Source organism: Pelophylax lessonae (genome assembly GCF_965119305.1).
Source record: "Pelophylax lessonae genome assembly, chromosome: 1".
NCBI lineage: Eukaryota > Metazoa > Chordata > Amphibia > Anura > Ranidae > Pelophylax > Pelophylax lessonae.
In genome coordinates, this window is record NC_138768.1 from 410,892,335 (window position 1) to 410,910,747 (window position 18,413).

The 18,413-nt window shown below is 39.7% G+C and overlaps 1 protein-coding gene across 1 annotated transcript in view; it reads right to left on the minus strand.

Annotated features, from left to right (window-relative positions):
• Window positions 1–18,413, minus strand: part of ADAMTSL1 (ADAMTS like 1) — a gene marked incomplete at its 3' end in the record, with an annotated part of 475,788 nt that overhangs the window by 157,229 nt on the left and 300,146 nt on the right. The window contains exon 14 of the mRNA XM_082260455.1: window positions 16,286–16,587. Coding sequence (XP_082116581.1) covers window positions 16,286–16,587 — 302 coding nt within the window. The remainder of the gene's footprint in view (window positions 1–16,285; window positions 16,588–18,413) is intronic.

The window sequence follows — 18,413 nt, forward strand, 5'->3', positions numbered from 1 at the left end:
AAAGTTACCAGGATGATGTCTGCTCTGCATCATTTGCTCTATCCCTGCCCACCAGCATTGCTCACATATGTTACCGGCAGCAGGAATGGGACTGAATGCAAGGATAATCTGACGAGGCACTTGCTGCTCCACCACTTGACCGCCACACCAATGGCTGCCCCAACTCCAATATAACATTTCAGTTGGTGCACTGCCTGCTGAGATGAGAAAGGTACCAACAGGAGTAAATCAGAGTACACTGACCACCAATGTAAGGGGTACTGAGAACCAAACACCAATTGGGGGGGGGGGGGACATAAGAACTGACCACCAATGTAAGTGGGTACTGAGAACTGAACACCAATTGGGGGGAGGGGGCATATGAAACTGACTACCAATGTAAGAGGGGACATTAAGAAGCGGCCCCTGATTTAAGTGGGCACTGAGCACTGATCATCAAAACAAGTGGGGCACAGTGCACTGACCACAAATGTAAGGAGACACTAAGAGCTGACTATCATTGTAAGGGGGAGCACTGAACATTGGCCACTAATGTAAGGGGAGGGGGCACTAAGAACTGATTACCAATGTAAAGGAGACACTGAGAACTGAACACCAATGTAAGAGGGGCACTATGGACTTACCATCAAGTAGAAACTGTGAACTGACTATCAATATAAGGGGCACTGAGGAATTATCACGGATCTAAGGGATCACTGAAAACTATATACCCTATGTTGTACATTACATAGTCCTGCTCCTAAATTCTATACGCAACGTGGTATGTTACATAGCAAAGGGGACACACTTAGCAAACAGTCTTGGCTGCTATATGACATTTTGGATATTACACAGTCCTGAGCACTGCACTCTATGTTGTACATTGCAATCCTGATCAGTCTCTCAGTATGCAATGTTGCATGTTACACAGTCCTGACTATTAAACTGTTTATGCTAGATAGTCTTCGCCACTGCACTCTATACACTGTGTTGTATGTTTTATAGACTGCTCCATGTTATGTGCTATGTTGAACCTTACAAATTGACATATTTTGTCTGTAAAAGGACTGTGAAACGTGTGACCTATTCTTCTTCGGCCACTCTCACTGGTAGGGGATGATCTGGCCACATCCACCAGGTGCTGCGACGTGCACAGAGAGCTGCACAATTGCTTTCCTTTTACCAATAAAAAGAATTTAAGGTTGCGATTTCAATCATGTTTGCATAAGCACATGGTTTAAGTTTAACTCCAGGCAGATACAAAAAGCACTAATAAATTCAGTTTTGTATTTATTGAAAACATCATTAAATTTTTTTAATAAATGCATTAAGTATGGATGTCTGATTTTGCCTTAACATGTGGAGTTTGACATGTGTTAACAAGCCTAACACATGGAACCAATCAGGATCCACTGCAGTACATTTATGGTAAAAGGGAAAGAAACAGCAAACTAAGCAGAAGGGTTATCCCATCAGTGTGCTGATAATCCTTTGCTATCCAATCAGCAGGCTCTGATTTTGTACTTAGCCAAGCTGTTCTGCTGCTGTGGTAGTGGCCAAGGATCTGGCTAAGCTATTTGGCAGTTATCTGAACCAGGACTGGCAGCATAGAACATCAAATATTCCGCTATTAACAATAGTTACAATAATATATTTAAAGCCTTTTGGCTGAAATGATAAATCCAATATATGTGTGCAAGCTATATATTCATGTGCTTATCTAGAGCTCAGATTGAAAGGGAATATTAAAGGCTTTTAGACTACTGTATTTCATATTGTATTTAATTTTATTTATTATAACTGGCATTTCATTGTTTTTCTTTGTTTTCATATTAATAGCAAAGCTTTATTCCACAAATAAACATTTACTACAGTGTGAACCCATGACAAATGATTCATGAAGCACTATGATTTTTCATATTTTTTAGGCTTTCAAATTGATATTGTACAGAGTGGAGCAGGAAGTAGAAGAAAAAAACATGAGTTTTTTCTGACCGGCAGTCATGAAGATTTCTCCCTTAAGGATAGAGTTGGGCCGAACACCCCCCGGTTCGGTTCACACCAGAACTCAAACATGTAAAAAGTTGGACCTGAGAACTAACTCTATTATAGTATATGGGACCCGAACTTGAAAAATCAAAAGTCCCCATTTTGAAGGCTTTTATACACGTTATTGCCCATAAAAAGGGCATGGGGGCCCGGGTATCACCCTGGGGGACATGTGTCAATGCAAAATTTGTTTTTAAAAAAGACAGTTTTTACAGGAGCAGTGATTTTAATGATGCTTATAGTGAAACAATAAAAATGAAAAATTCCTTTAAAAATAGTGCCTGGGGGGTCCCCTTAGTCTGCCTGTAAAGTGGCCCATCTTTACCGTATATAGAACCTGCTGCAGCAAAACTGACATTTATCGAGCAAAAAAATTACATTTAAATTGCCAGCAATGCAATACCATTGTATACTGTGATGACTGCACTACTGCGTATGCACAGGAGTGACATCATCCCGTGCCGGCTAATTAAGGCAGTCGAAGACGGGCACCCAGAGGAAGCCAGGGAGAAGATGCCAACAACAGCAAGGGACTTCATGGGCGTCAGACTGTTGGAACTAAGGTAAGTATTTTTACCTTTAGTTCCGCTTTAAGGGCACTTTAAAACATCTTAAATATGCTGCTCCAGTTTGGACAACCTTTAAACAGATTGCACAATTAATACCTTTTTCAAACAATGGAAAGTTTCAAAAATACACAATGTCTTGACAGAGTTTGGAGACTGAACAATGTTCTGTATGTTGAAATCTTAACTGTTATTGTACTGACCACCTGCAGCAGGTTTTAATGGTTTTACACTACAGTTAACTACCAAATAAAAAAAAAAACCTTGTCAACTCCTCATGTGCAGGTTGCAAACTTAACACAATTCCTTTCACCAAGTTTTGAATAATAGCTAGAAAAGAAATTCTTTTGAATGAGAATTTAATCAAATGTGCACCAAACTGACCCAGCATCTGAATCACTAAGCTGTTTTTTGGGGGTTTTTTTTAGCTCTTGTCACTTCATATGAATAGGATACTGGAAAAAGTTAAGTGGGGATAAAAAAAAAAGGACAGATGGTGGAAAGGATCAGGAATCATGGGCAGAAATGACAAATTCTATGTGGATCGCCAAGCTTCGAACAAAGCAGAGTCCAGTTCTGTTTATATCTAACAGAATGGCATAATTGTTACATGATATTTGATGACAGCACTGGGAAATTGTGAAAGTAACAGCAGGCTAAATTACTAACTAGTTCCTTCTGGTTGCTACCTCTGCAAGGTGAAAGGTTATACGTGAGACGATCCAATTTCATCTCTTGAGACAGTAAAAACAATAAAATTACCTTGAATAGTGTTTCTGCTTTCAGTATAATGAGAACAAAAAGAATATTCTTGGAAAATGCCATGAACTATCTATAATATATATATATATATATATATATATATATATATATATATATATATATATATAAAGTTGCTTGATTTTAAGGTGACCATCACCTGTTGAACAAGAAGCTCAGCTTAAAGCGAACCTGGGGTTTATTCATTCACTTATATTACCTTTTCTCCCCCACATCTCTGCTCAGAACTTAGAGTTGAAGGAAATTAAATACCAGTACTTCTGGATATGAAAGAGCATGGGATTTATCCAAGTGACAGTGCTAGGTCAGTCAGAAATATCACAGAGAAGTCCAAAGTTTTGACAATGGCAACTGCTAGGTTAACCACTTAACCACTTATGCTAATTACATGGCGGACAGTTTTTTCCTATCCATTTATTGGAGTTTCCTGTCATGATGTTCTTAATAAACTGAGATATTTTACCCCAAATTCACCAGCCTAGTTTTCTTTGTCTGGGGGAGCGCTTTTTATCCCATTTTTGTTGTTTGTAACTGCTAGGTTAGCTAGGCTTTCCTTGAGTTGAGCATTGCAGTACGGAAGTGAAAGGAAGTTAAGTATGTATGTCTATGGAGGTCTGCATAAAGGTGAACCTTTTCCTTTGCCCTGCTTGGGCAAAACAGAGATTATTTTTAAAGGAGACCTATAGTCTAATGATAAATGTGGCACAGTTCCTGAGAGCTCTTACAACCTCACAAAAATAATGAAAAAAAATCACACTGCGAAGGTAAATAATCAAAAACCTCTGCATCAGTTGACTCCTATTGGTTAGATTCTTCACTATCACTTCAGATTCTGCATGCACTATTGAAATGCATACACAGCCCAGCAATGTGAAGTTAAAATGCTGCTCATGGCACCATGCCTGTATTATAATGGCGCTTCTCTGTATTGTTGTCTCTTCTGGTCCTTCCCTATTGTCATAAAATAATAGTGATAGAGAATGGTATCCTTTTCAGGATGCAGAGGGATGTGGAATTATGATAAGAGATCTTCCTAATGGTGGCAGTGGTGTATTTTTTTTTTTAGCTGTAGCTTATACTGCAAGTGTATATTGGGAGCCTTATATTTTGGCATGAAGAATATCAATGGCTGAAAAATATTGCTTGCTTAACTTTAGATCCTGGATAGCCTGGAGTGTGTGATAGTTTTTATTAAAAAAATATAATCATTAATATAGTTTTCAGCATCTATATCAACAGACCTGGACCATGACTAAAAGGTGCCGTAATGCTTTCAAGAAAGCTGCTCGAAGCTTTTCAAATGCGTTGCAAATGCCTGCTGAAGTCATGCCTATAAGAAAAGACCTCACATAAGCTGTGATTTTTCTCATGAGGACCAGGTGCCTTGCATAAGGGGGGGGGGGGTTCCTGCCCCACTTGAAAGGTATCCTCCCAATGCTGAAGACATGTGGCTTGGTCTAGTTCAGGTGCAAGGGGCACACACTCACTGCCCTTTCTTTCTGGCTGTACAGGCTGCATGTATGAATTTTGAAGGGGGCACTTATAAAGGGACAGTACACATTAAAGAAAAAAGAGAGACACCAGTAGACCGGTGATCTTTTATTTTGTGGCAGTACTGCTACTGTTAATAAAATGATAGATTTTTGGCTGATGCTTGTTTACAAACATCAGGCGGCGGTTTGGGTGGGGGGAATTTGCCAAATATGGCCGCAAAAGCCACTTGCAGGGCTACAAGCAGGCTCAGTTTGGGTCAAATATTTTATTTAATTGGTTTATACCAAACCTCACCCCTAAGTGATAGTGACATCCCATTTATTGCTGTATTCTCTTGTTCAAATTGTTTATTGATATGAGTCAGAGGTAACATACAAATAATGTAACCAATGCAAGACATAAAAGAACATGTAAAAGTATATAGTATGCACTTCTGAGGTGAGAGCAGAACAGGTCTGGGGGTGTAAAAAATTACACAAGCAGTGTGTACCCCTTAATGCAAAAAATAGACAGGTTACAGCTAGGAGAGCCAGTGCTCAGTTTCCTATCAGAACGCAAATGTGCAGTGCTACTAGCGTTAAGCATACATTTTACATATAAAGTGACTATATTTATGTGCATAAACCACAAATAACCATACGTGACAAATAATTAGGTGCATGAATGAATGAGGAAAAACTTGTAATTAACTGAACACAAATATACACAAAAAGGTAGAAGTAAATAATCAATATAGTTAGATGTTATTCATAGGAGAAAAGTATTTTGGTATAGAAGTGTCAGAAGAGAAAGGTCAAACCCATTCAAGAAATCCCAGACAGAAAAGCAAGCTACACTGTACTGGAAAATATGGCCACTAAATAGTCAAACTCGCATTAGGTAAATATTAGAATCTTGCAAGATCCTCCAAACCCAGGGCTTTATTGTGCATGTCACAGGACCCTGTTGGTTCTACAGGGGCAGTGGTTCATAACCAAATTATTGGGTCTCAAACAACATCCGACATGAAAACAAAAACAGCGAATCCCATAGTGAAGTCCTGTTTAACTCAATAATAGATTTATTAAAAGGTATTGCACTTACGATATTCCAGTTAAAAACATGCATGTACAGCATACAAAGATGAGCTCCAAACATTCAATCCCAAGATGGCTGTGTGTATATCGCACATGTGTGGTGTGATGTACATCCTAGCTCTGCCCTACGAGTTTCGTCATATATGACATCATCAGGAGCATAGGACGTACGGCGCCACCACACTCTAAAGAAACACACACAGGGAGGATCTGGAATTTATAGGTTGGACTATGCAGGCTGGGTGTAGCGCTACACTTGACTCGATGCCTCAGACGATAATCTCGCCAATTATAGCACCATCTAGTGTATGAAAAGCAGTTAGGCCCAGCGTGTTAAAATATGTCCCTGCATGCCCAATATCATACCAAAATCTTTTAACCCTTCCTGCTAAAAAGCACATGTGTGACTAAACACATTCATTCATCTCATGTATATGCACTCATGATAGTATGTAATGTGCAAAAAATTATTATTTTATTTAAATTTATATAAATTATGTATGTGTAAAGATATTAAAATATAAAAATAGAATAAAAAAAGAGGAAACTGTATCCGAACCCGATCCTCCATGTGAATAGGCCCCCACCCATGAAACAAAGAGTCATATAAGCATAGAATTTATATAACACTATACACAAAACAGAACTAGTGGGAATCACAAAAAAAAAAAAAAAAGGATCAAAGTTGAGTATGTATCCAAGCATGGCACATTTACATCATTAGCTATTATTTGTAAAGCAATTGATATCCCACTCTATATTCAAGTCAAATGGAACATAGGACTTGAACTCCTATTTAAAACTCAGTCCCCCATACTGTATATGCGCCTGTAAATCTCTAGGTCGGTAGAGATACCTCTTAGGAGTAAAGTGAGCAAAGCTCATACCAGTTATTTCCATGTCTCTGAACGTCTCAACTAAGAGAAGGATAGAGTAGGAAGAAAAAGCAGGAAAGGCAGAGTAGAATAATTATTGCTGCATTTTATGCTAACATATAAGGGACGGGGTACAGTATTATTGAATGCTTGTAGTCCAGTACTGCACTATTTAATCATTTATATTTATTTAACGTGGGGGTTATATTTATTTATATGAGGGGTGTTTCACAGAAGTGAGAGCTGCTGGAAGGTGTAGTTGGGGGTCAAGTTTGTTTATTATGCACATAGTATTGAGCTGTGTGTTTATATTTTGTGTAATTAATTAATTACAGGTCCCATTTACCACAGTGGCATGTTTAATCCATTCACGCTCCCTCTAACTGAAAGTTTTTGCAGATTTATGGGCAGAAAGCTGAAGGAAAGGTGTACAGGAGGCTGATATTTCACCCGCGAATCACTGACCGCAGATGCAATACTTTGCAGGCTCCTGTGTAAAAATAAATAAATAAATAACAAATGCACATTTTTTACCTGCAAAATATGTGCCTTTACATTTTTTTTACTCAAAGGCGAAGTTTTCAAAGAATACCCAAGCCAACAGAGCTTCACTTCATTCACTAAGCTCTAAGGAAAATTTCCTTAGTAAAGTGAACAGCCTATGGGGTTGATTTACTAAAACTGAACTGGAGAGTGCAGCCGTGCATGGTAGCCTATCATCCTTTAACCACCTCAATACTAGGCACTTAAACCCCCTTCCTTCCCAGACCAATTTTCAGCTTTTAGCGCTGTTGCATTTTGAATGACAATTGCGCGGTCATGCAACACTGTACCTAAACCAAATTTGTGTCATTTTTTCCCCACAAATAGAGCTTTCTTTTGGTGGTATTTGATCACCGCCAGGTTTTTTCTTTTTTGGTGCACAAATAAAAAAAGACCGAAAAGTTTGAAAAAAAAAAAAGTTTTTTTGTTTAGGTTATAAAATTTTGTAAATAGATATGTTTTTTCCTGCACTGATGAGCACTGATGATGCCGCACTGACAGGCATGGGATGAGGAGACACTGATGGGGTGGCACTGATGGGGTGGCACTGATATGCAGCACTGATGGGCACTGATAGGTAGCACTGATATACAGCACTGATGGGCACTGATATGTGGCACTGATAGATAGCACTGATATGCAGCATTGGTGGGCACTGATAGGCAGCACTGATGGGCACTGATAGGCAGCACTGATGGGGACTGATCGGCGGCACTGATGGGCACTGATAGGCGGCACTGATGGGCACTGATAGGTGGCACTGATGGGCGGGACTGATCGGCACTGATGGGGGGCACTGATGGGCACTGATAGGCAGCACTGGTGGGCAATAATGGGCACTGGTGGGCGGCACTGATAGATGGCAATAACGGGCACTGGTGGGCAGCACTGATAGATGGCATTGGTGGGCAGCACTGATAGGGGGGCACCACTGGCAGGCTCTCTGAGCCCTGTTTGCCATCCCTGGTGGCCATGGTGGGCATCCCTGGTGGTCATGGGTGGGCATCCCTGGTGGCTCTAGTGGCACCCCCTCCCCCCAGGGCTGCACTGGTAATCAATCATCTGATTACCAGCACAGACCCCCCCTGTGATCAGTGAGTAATCAGAAATACTCACTGATCACCCCGGCTGCAGAATCGATCCTCTGCTCTTCTCCTCACTGACAGGATCTGTCAGGAGGAGAAGAGATCGAAGCCGTTACAACGGCTGTATTGACATTACATGACGGCTGTGATTGGACACAGCTGTCATGTGATCAGGAGGGCCAATCACAGGGCCCTCCTGCCGAGTCTTGTTGCTCTGTGTTCTAGGGACACAGGCACATCGAGATCGCGCTGCTCTGCGCGCCCACGGCGGCGCAATCTCTCTCCTTCTGAAGGACGTTCCGGAACGTCCATTCAGAAGGACGAGACTCCCGCCCGGCCGTATATCTACAATGGCCCGGGTGGGAGGTGGTTAAAGAGGTTGTAAACCCGATTTTTTTTTTTTTACCCTGAAACACATAATGAGCTAGTATGCATCGCATACTAGCTCATTATGAAATACTTACCTTAGAACAAGCCCCCGCCGTGCCGCCCGCTTACCTCTATGACGGGCGACATGTTCAGTCGCCTGTCTTCCGGGATCACGGCATCAGGCCATCTGATTGGCCGGAGCCGCGGTGACGTCACTCCCACGCACGCGTGCGGGAGCCGACGGTCACGGCACGGGGCTCTGAAGGAACGGCACGAGCGGCCGTTCCTTCAGAGCACATGCGCCAGTGACATCACTGGCTGCATGTAAGGTAAATATCTCCTAAACGGTACATGTTTAGGAGATATTTACAGTACCTATAGGTAAGCCTTATCATAGACTTACCTATAGATACAACTTGCAGAGGAGGGTTTAACTTCAGCTTGTTCGATTGGGCCTTGAGAAAATAACCTGGAAGCTGATTGGTTTCTGTGCAGAGCAGCACCAGATTTTTGTAATTTTAGTAAATTAACCCCTAGTAAAATAACAGGGGAGTCCGTCGGCGGACTCCATTTTTCTCAGCGGGGGATCGATCCGCTGATCCCCCCCTGAGCAGGCGGATGGCAGCTCTGTCTCCATGCTGTGTGCTGGACAGATGGAAAATAGGGTTTCCATCCGCCAAGATTTGACGGATTGGATCCGATCGGATGTCAGCGGACATGTCTCCGCTGACATCCGATGCCCCATAGAGATGCATGGGGCATCCGTTCAGATCCGCCTAAAAACCGAAAGGCGGGTCTGAACGGTCTGCCTGTGTGAAAGGGGCCTTATTGTCAAAGCTTAACTGAACCAGCTGAAGTTAGAACCTGATTGGCTACCATGCACAGCTGCACCAGATACTGTGTTCTTCAGTTTTAGTAAATGTCCCCTTTTGTTTGAATAAGGTCTTGATTTTTTTCCAAGACTGACTTTAATTATACTCATTTTAGGTTTTATTGTACAGAACATTTTTTTTTTTAGGTTTTGGATAGAGTAGGGAAGGGTTAAAATTCCTGTTTTTTTTTTTTTATTGTCTTTGTCTTACTTGGCAGATTTCCTTTTACTCCATTGTCTTGGACATACAACAGGAGGTTAAAATAACTCTCTCCAAGGTGAAAGGCATTTCCATTAAGGCAGTCACCAGAACATTTGTCTCTATTGAATTATTCCACTGCTCTCTTTTTTTAATGGCTACTCTAAAATGTAGGATTTCCTTTAACTTTTTGTCTCAAAGGCAATTTTGGGGTGAATCTTCCAGCTAGGTCCAACCTTTCCTTACTTTATCCAAAACAAAGTTTTTCTTTTACAAACACCTTAAAGTAGATGTAAACCCCAGGGCACGGTTCATATATATGCGAATTGAATCCGTTTTGAACTGAATCCAATTCACATGACATGTGAAATAACATTGATTTCCATTGAAACTGTTCACATATATGTGGTGCATCCACAGTGCAAATTTAGAGTCCTGTCCATTTTCTGAGCACTGCAGTGCAGTTCAGATGCTTCTGAATCACACATGTTCAGTTGTGTTCAGGATTCTGTTCAGGGTTCAGTTCAGGATTTCAGCATGGATTGCTCTACTACCGTGTTTCCCCGAAAATAAGACCGGGTCTTACATTCATTTTGGCTACAAAAAAACACACTAGGGCTAATTTTCAGGGGATGTCTTTTTTATTTACGGTATGTACAATGACGATCCTAAAGTGATTGTAACCCTAAAATAAATAAATACATAAATATCCTGATCCTTTAAAGAATGATAGACAGCACAGTGCTTGTGCTGTGTAATTTAGCACTCTCTATGTTCTAAAAAACCTGGAATAAAATCATAATATAAAAAAAAAAAGTTATTTTGTCCCCTGTCTTCTCTCCCCCCTGTCAGCTCAGGAGTCAGAAATATGACATTCTGTAATCCCAAAAATAAACCTTGGATAAAGTCATTGTAAAATGATATAATTGATTTTGTAAAAAGAATATGTAATGTGCAGTGTGTCTCCTTTTTGTAACTTTATTGTGGAAAATACCTTATTTACAGCGCCGCTGGGCACTCACATGACCCTCCTGAGCTCTGCTTTCCCTCTCTGAATACTGCAAAGGGAGGGATTGAGATCCCTGCTGATGTCAGCCCCGCTCCAAGCACTGCAGAGGGAGGGGCCACAGCCGGGAGGGGAAGATCTCTGGCGGGTCACGTGAGCATCCAGCGGCGCTGTAAATAAGGCATTTTCCACAGTAAGTTATAAAAGGAGACACACTGCTCATTATATAATCTTTTTACAAAACCAATTACATGTTTTTACAAGGATTTTACTAGGGCTTATTTTTGGGGTAGGACTTATATTGCAGCCATCCCTGAAAAGGGGAAATAGGGCTTATTTTCAGGGAAACAGGGTACTACAGGAGTTGACACCCTTTGTGTACTAATGTTTTTTTAAAACATTTTTGAATTTCCAGCCCTGCTGATCTCCTTCAGTTTTTTCTATCTACTCCACTGTCTAATAGCAGTTGCTCCAGTGTTGGCTGCACTTTATTGCTCAGGCTTGTCTTCCCAATAGTGACAATAGTGGACCACATGAGTACAATATGTGATAGCACAGTTGACTGTGGTCTCCACCACGGATGAAATGGTCACCCTATAACAGGAAGTGTCTAACAAGAGACCTTCATGGCAGGATCACCAAGTAATATTTTAATGAAAGCTGCATATTTAATCAAATTGAACAAAAACATTTGAAGTTGCATTAACATGTTAAAGAATTAGTCAAGAAAGATTGGATCTAGAAGTGAATTATGTAAAGCTACAATATCACCTCTGCTGGAGGTCTCTTGCACAAAAGTCTAAAGAATGTGTGTTCAAAGAATTGGTGCCTGGAGAAATGTGTGGTCAATGCAGGCATGGGATCGATGCCCTAATTGTTGTGGCCATGCTCAATCTGGCTCAGCCTAGATGACATAAAAAGAAAGCAACACATTCTTTATAAGAACTAAGAACTTATTGTTCCAGGTTCTACAGTATGTCTCAATTAAAATGTATCCAAGATGGTGAAAGGCCCTGGTGACCCTTATACATTATATTTACCCATGTTTGGTAACTTTTGCCACCTCATGTAAATTATAAAACAACTGCCAGAAGGAAAAGGTTGGTCATTGGTAGGTTAATTGGATCCTGTATAAAAATTGGCCCTACTATGTATGTATGAATGTGAGTTAGGGACCTTAGATTGTAAGCTCCTTGAGGGCAGGGACTGATGTGAATGTACAATGTATATGTAAAGCGCTGCGTAAATTGACAGCGCTATATAAGTATCTGAAATAAATAAATTAATTAATTAAAAAGTGCACAGAATCACATAACTGTTGACTTGACTTTAACTAAAAATTCTTTTAATTGCTGCCAATTAAGACATTTTTTTTATGATTTGTCTATGTGTGTTTAAAGCGGTATTAAACCCAGAACCAAAAATGTAATATATTGCATAATATAATTGTAGCTTATTAATCATTAGTTGTGATGGTTGCATTAGTTTCCTTTTTTTGGCTTTTTTCCCCTCTGTTTTCATCTGATGATCTGGCCAGTAACATACCTCCTATATTAGAGTGCCCCCACTCTGGATAAAGGGGCACAGGGGGTGCAGGAGATAGCAGCACTGTCCCAGAGAAAGGGGGGGGGGGTTAAATGTACTAACAGATATAGCTATAACAATATACTGAAGCCAAATTCTTGCTAATATTGTATTATCAGTTAAAGCAAACAGTTCTTTTCCTTTTGGAATAAAGGTTTTTACATACAAAAATAGAAGCTAATCATTGTAAGCACCCCTGTCGGTGTTAAATGGTTTGTCTCATCCTTGTAAACTGATACATCTGGAAGAGAGCTTGTTCTTTGGAAAAACAACAGAATTCCTGGCTAGGTCATAAGATGAAAATAGAAGATATAAGGCTTAAAAAAAGGAAACGAATGCAGACATCTAAGAATTGGTAAGCTGCACTATAAAAAAAAACATGCTTTTGAATTTAATACCACTTTAAATAATGTATTTGCATTTAAATGAAGAGACCTGCAATCTAGGTTTACTGATCATTAAATGCTTACAGTTTTAAAAACATATTTGGGTGGAGTTTCCTTAACATTGCAAACACTGTTTGCTTTTAAATCCTCTGGGACTATCAGCCTGAAAAATACCCACAGCCACATCAGCTCTAAAAGTAACCTGTTCCAGTTCAGTAGCACTGTAGATTGAGTGAAGCATGTCAAATGGAATTACAGCTTCTTCTGTATATGGTGTACAGCTGTCCTTAAGGCATGAGAGTTTCCCATGTCATACGGTTTATTGTTTTTATGTTTTCACAGTGCAGTGTCACCTGCTTTAGCATGCTTTTATAGGTACCGATGTTTACAGTTTCATGAGAGCAGGAGCAATCTAATGGGAAGACTTCTTTCTCCAGGAGGCTGCTAGCTACTGTAGCTGGGTAAAACACAAATCCTTTTGTTCAGAGCGGGAAGATCCTTTGGGGATATAAAACTCACTCATCCAGAACCAAGCAAGAGGTGTATTTTTTTTTCTGAATTGTTAACCGAAGTGCAAAAGTTTGGCCAATATTTTCACACTTAAGCACATGTGAATACTGTCTACAAACCGGGAATGGTAATACCATTCTTTGAGAGATTCTGGGTTTCTTGCAAAAAGAAGGACATAAAAAATGATTACACTTCCAAAAGCACGACTTCAAAGACATCTCATAAAGAAAAGGATTTTTCAGGGGTTCAATAACAGCTCTTTTACAGACACTGACGTCCCTTCTGGGAAAATACCTTTCTGTTAAATTGCTAAATTATTGAAAACCCTTATGGAAGATAACTATAGGAAGAGGGTCCTAGTCTAATAAAAAAATCAATTACTTATTATGATTTAGAAGTAGGAAATGATGGCTTAGCTCAAAGACAAGTATGTTTATTTCTAGCATACAGAAAACAGTACAGAGCCGGAAAATTCTTAGGACAGATGCAAGAAAAACTGCAGTCAAAGACATGGCGGCAAGGTTAAACCAAAACAGGGTCGGACGAGAAGCAGTCAGAAAAAAGGACGAATGTTGGGGTACATCAGACACTGAAGAGACAGTAGAGATGAAAGTACAAAGCTGTGTCACCATTGTTTGAAAAGGCACACTCTAAACTAAATGAATACTATGTGTGTGGATTCCATCCACACACACAGGTTCTATTATCTTCTGTTACAACTGAAATGTACGATACTGCATCTCCAAAACTGATCACAACATTGATGGGGGTGATTATTGGCTGTCAAGCCAAAAGAATTGACAGCTTCTCAGATGATTTTCTCCTTCTCTGCCTATCTCTCAATATACCTTATTATATGTAGAACCATCGTTTATGCAATGTAATGAAAACGTTTGCAATATCGGTTGGTATTGCTAGAATAGGCACATCAGGGCAGGACATGGAAATGTGTTATCTTCACCAGAGCTTCTTCTAGTGAGGATAAAACTGTATTTTAAGAAGACACTCCTAGATCCTACCTAGATCCTAGGCAACATTCCAAAGCAGAGGATTAATTTAAAGTAGAACAATGGGCAAAATTTTACATTCTGGACAGAGCGGGGGGGGGGGGGGGTTAACCCCACTCAGATTTTTTTTCGCCATCTGTTTCCAATTGCAGAGATTCCCATTCACTTCCTGTCCCATACCCAAGCAGGAAGTGAGAACAAGTCCTTGCAAATTAGGTGAATTCTTTGTGGACCACCAGAACTAATGTCCCCATTGGAAGATTTCCCATTACTTTTTCTGGGGACAACCCTAAATCTGGTATTTTCTTTAACTTTCACTTTCAATTATAAGGACAAACAGAGAGGATGAATCTCCTTCACATGGACACAGACAGCATTAAAAATTGACAGGTGTTTTAGGCTGGGTTCACACTTGGATGCGAGTTTCCCCGCATCAAATTCCCATGACAGGAGATTGTGACCGGCTTTCAATGGAGCCAGGTCACACATCTCCGTGACTGCTGTGGAGTGTCTTTGCCTCCGTTTCAGGTCCGAATTCAGCCAAAAATTCGGCCCTGATTTGTCCCTGAAATGGAGAACAGGGATGCACCGGACCCCTGCTGTCAGCCGCATCCGCATTAGGTGTGAACCCAGACCCAATCCATCTCCACTCCATCCAAAACTAAAAATAGTTTTTTCTTTAGTTATACATTAAAGGTAATTTAAAGGGGCTGATTTTGAGGCTGTTCAGTGAGTGTTCAGAAGCTGTTCAGTAAATTTTAATTTTGCTAAGTGTGTGTTAACAAACACAAGTGAAAGTTGGTAAATAAGGTGAAAAAAAAACAGCATTTTTACTTGCACATGATTGGATGAAAAAAGTCAGCATAGCTCCACCTCATTCACAAAGCTCTGGGGCAAATTCCCTTGCAAAGTGCAACTTCCCTTGAAAAGTGAACTATTTATTTGCTTTAGCTAATTAGCTAATCAACTCCATAATGTTGAACCCAAATCTTCAGATATGAATTTTTGAACCATGCACTGTGAAGGCGACAATTAAGGGATGATGTCTATATTTGTACTTGTATCTGTATTGCACATAATCTCTGTGTCCTTTCTCTACATCAACTTTTTTTTTTTTTAAATCATGTATCTGCTACAGAAAGGCATTTTCCAAAGAAACCTTGCATTTTAAAGTTGAAGGGTTTAAAGTGGTTGTAAAGGCTAAAGGTTATTTTACCTTCATGCATTCTATGTTTGAGGGTAAAAAAAACTTCCGTGTGCTACTCCCTCCACAGCCCCCCAATACTCACCTGAGCCACCTCTCGGTTCAGTGATGTGCACGGGAGCCTTGGCTGTCCCGAGTCTCTCTCTATCTCCATATTGGCTGAGACAGCAGCGTGAGCCAATGAGGAGAGAATGGGGGCAGGGCTGAGCCGTGGCTCTATGTGTCTTACGGATGAATAGAGTGGGGCTCGGGAGCGAGCAGGCACCAGTGCCCCCCATAGCAAGCAGCTTGTTATAGGGGCAATGATCAAGGGGGAGGAGCCAGGAGCCTCAACGGGAGACCAGAGAAGAAGAGGATTGGGGCTGCTCTGTGCAAAACCATTGCATAGAGAAGGTAAGTATGACATAGTTGTTATTTTTTTATAAAAAAAAAAAAAACGGAAACTTATATATCATTTTAATTCACCAGCCTTCAATGTCACTCTAATTTCAACTGGGAAAACTATTCAGACATATTTTTTTTTTTTTTTAAGTAGCAATATATCTCTACTCTCAAAAGCAGAACTATAATGGATAATAATACTTAAATCCTAATAGTGCTTTTATATTTAACCTTTGGAATAAATAATGACTTGCCTTTTTCAGGATTACATTTTTCAAATCATGAGTTTAGTCAATTTATTTTATAATGTAAGCAACTTACCTCCTCCACAGGACTCTGAGCACTCAGAGAAGCCCTCATACTCCCAGTCATAAAGTGCATCAATATCTTTTATTCCTCCATATTCCACCTCTTCCTCATCTGGACTGTACTCTACAGCTTCTCCATTGCAGGGTCCACTGTAACAGGTTCTTTTATTGGCAGGCTTTGGTCCTTCACATTCATCAAGTGGAAGATCAGCGACTGTTTGAGCAAACGACAAAAGCACCTGGCACTTTATTGTTCGTTGTTGAACACCAGCTCCACAGCTAACACTACATGAGGACCATGGTTCCGGGATAAAACTGTAAAGCGGAAACCAAAACGTTAAAGCATCTAAAGAACTGACTAAACAAAAAACAGAGCTAGAACTTTAGGAACAACATGGGACATATTTAAAAAACAATGTATACAGCAGTCGTATGCAGAAAACCAAAACAAACACAATCTATCTTTTATCAGTTTTGAGCTGTCATAACAACTGATCAAAATCATCATCCCTTGTTCTAATATTCTTTAAAGCGAGATCCGCTTGTTTAAAAAAAAATAAAAAAAACACACTAAATACATAATAATGTGCCTGCACATGTGGGCCTAGCAAATGGAACACAAGGATTATATAGCCTTTTCTTTCTGGGTCAGTAGACTACATTTACCATTTGGGAAAATAGAGAAATGCAATGGATTACATTTTGGACAGATATGTCTACGTTGCTTCCATGTGTTTTATTACAGTGTATGACATTAATGGTCTGTTTGGTAATTTTGTGCAATATTTCTTAAAATATCTGGACTGATATACTGATATGCGTGTCCGTGTGAAAAGAAAAGTTACCTAACTTAAGGGGTTTAATTATCTATACTGATTGATATTATATTTGACACACAAGTACAATTTGACATTTGTTCAACATTTAACTATAATAATACTAATAATAATACATTTAACTATAATAATACAAATGATTTTTTATTTTTTTTTTACAGATGGAGTTCCTCTTTTATGTCTAAACACTATCCGATACCGACTGTCTAACGTCCTTTAAATTTAATGAAGTGTTTGCACCTGAGACTAGTAATAAATAGACAGATCTATGTATATGGTGCAATAGTATATAAATGACTGGAATAAGACAGAGCTCAGGAGTGTATTATTTTACCATGTATAGTTTACTAGTCCCAATAGCTCCCGTTTAGTGAAGCACTAAATACTGGCTTTGATTTAGTCTGGCTATTCCATAATACAAAAAGCTTTCTGGCTATTACAAACAATTTAGTCCTATTTGAAGTAGAATAAATTGGTTTGTTATAAAGTTCTATGTTTGCCAACTAAATGCTTTGATTACCTTGATTAATACATTGGTTTCTGAACAAAGTTAACCTCAGCAATGGAAAACATAGGGAAAACTATTTTATAGCTGGCAGTAGAGGCTTCCCCACATGACTTTTGCCGGCACACCTAAGTAAATGTCCATAAATACTTCCATAAATGGTTGGAATTTTATGCATTTCATTTTACTCTACAAACATGTCTAATTATAATGAAAGTATTCTTTTTCCAAGGTTTTCTTATAATAGGTGCTTTTGTTTAATCCAGTGATTATCCAAACCTAAAGCAGAACCTGACAAAACCTTTTTTTTTCGTTTTGGGTAGAATAGAGAGCCAAGTTCTCGATTTTTGCCCACACTGGATAGACTTTTTTTACTTCCTTTCTGTACTTTTGATGGCAGCTATTACTAGGATAGAAAGTGAGTAGCAATCCCAGTGCTAACAGTTATCAAGTTAATAGGAGGAGAGGGGAATCTCCAAATGGAGACACGTATCCTGGTCATAACTATCAAGGTGGGAATTCTCCTTACTTTAGAGAGACTTGCTTTCATTTCTCGTCTTGTCTTCGGGACATGCATCTCCACTGTTGGGATAGAAGTAGCTAAAAATCTGACAGAAGCTATGTCCTCTAAAAAAAATAAAACCTGTCTGGAGTTGTACTTTAAAGTGTATGCACAGCCAAAAATTCTATTTCCACTGTGGTTAGAGTAGGTAATGCCCATGACCCCTTTCTAGTTTTTATACTGTCTGTGTCACTTCAGAATGATTCCCCTTAACTTCCCATTCCAGAAGCAATTCAGA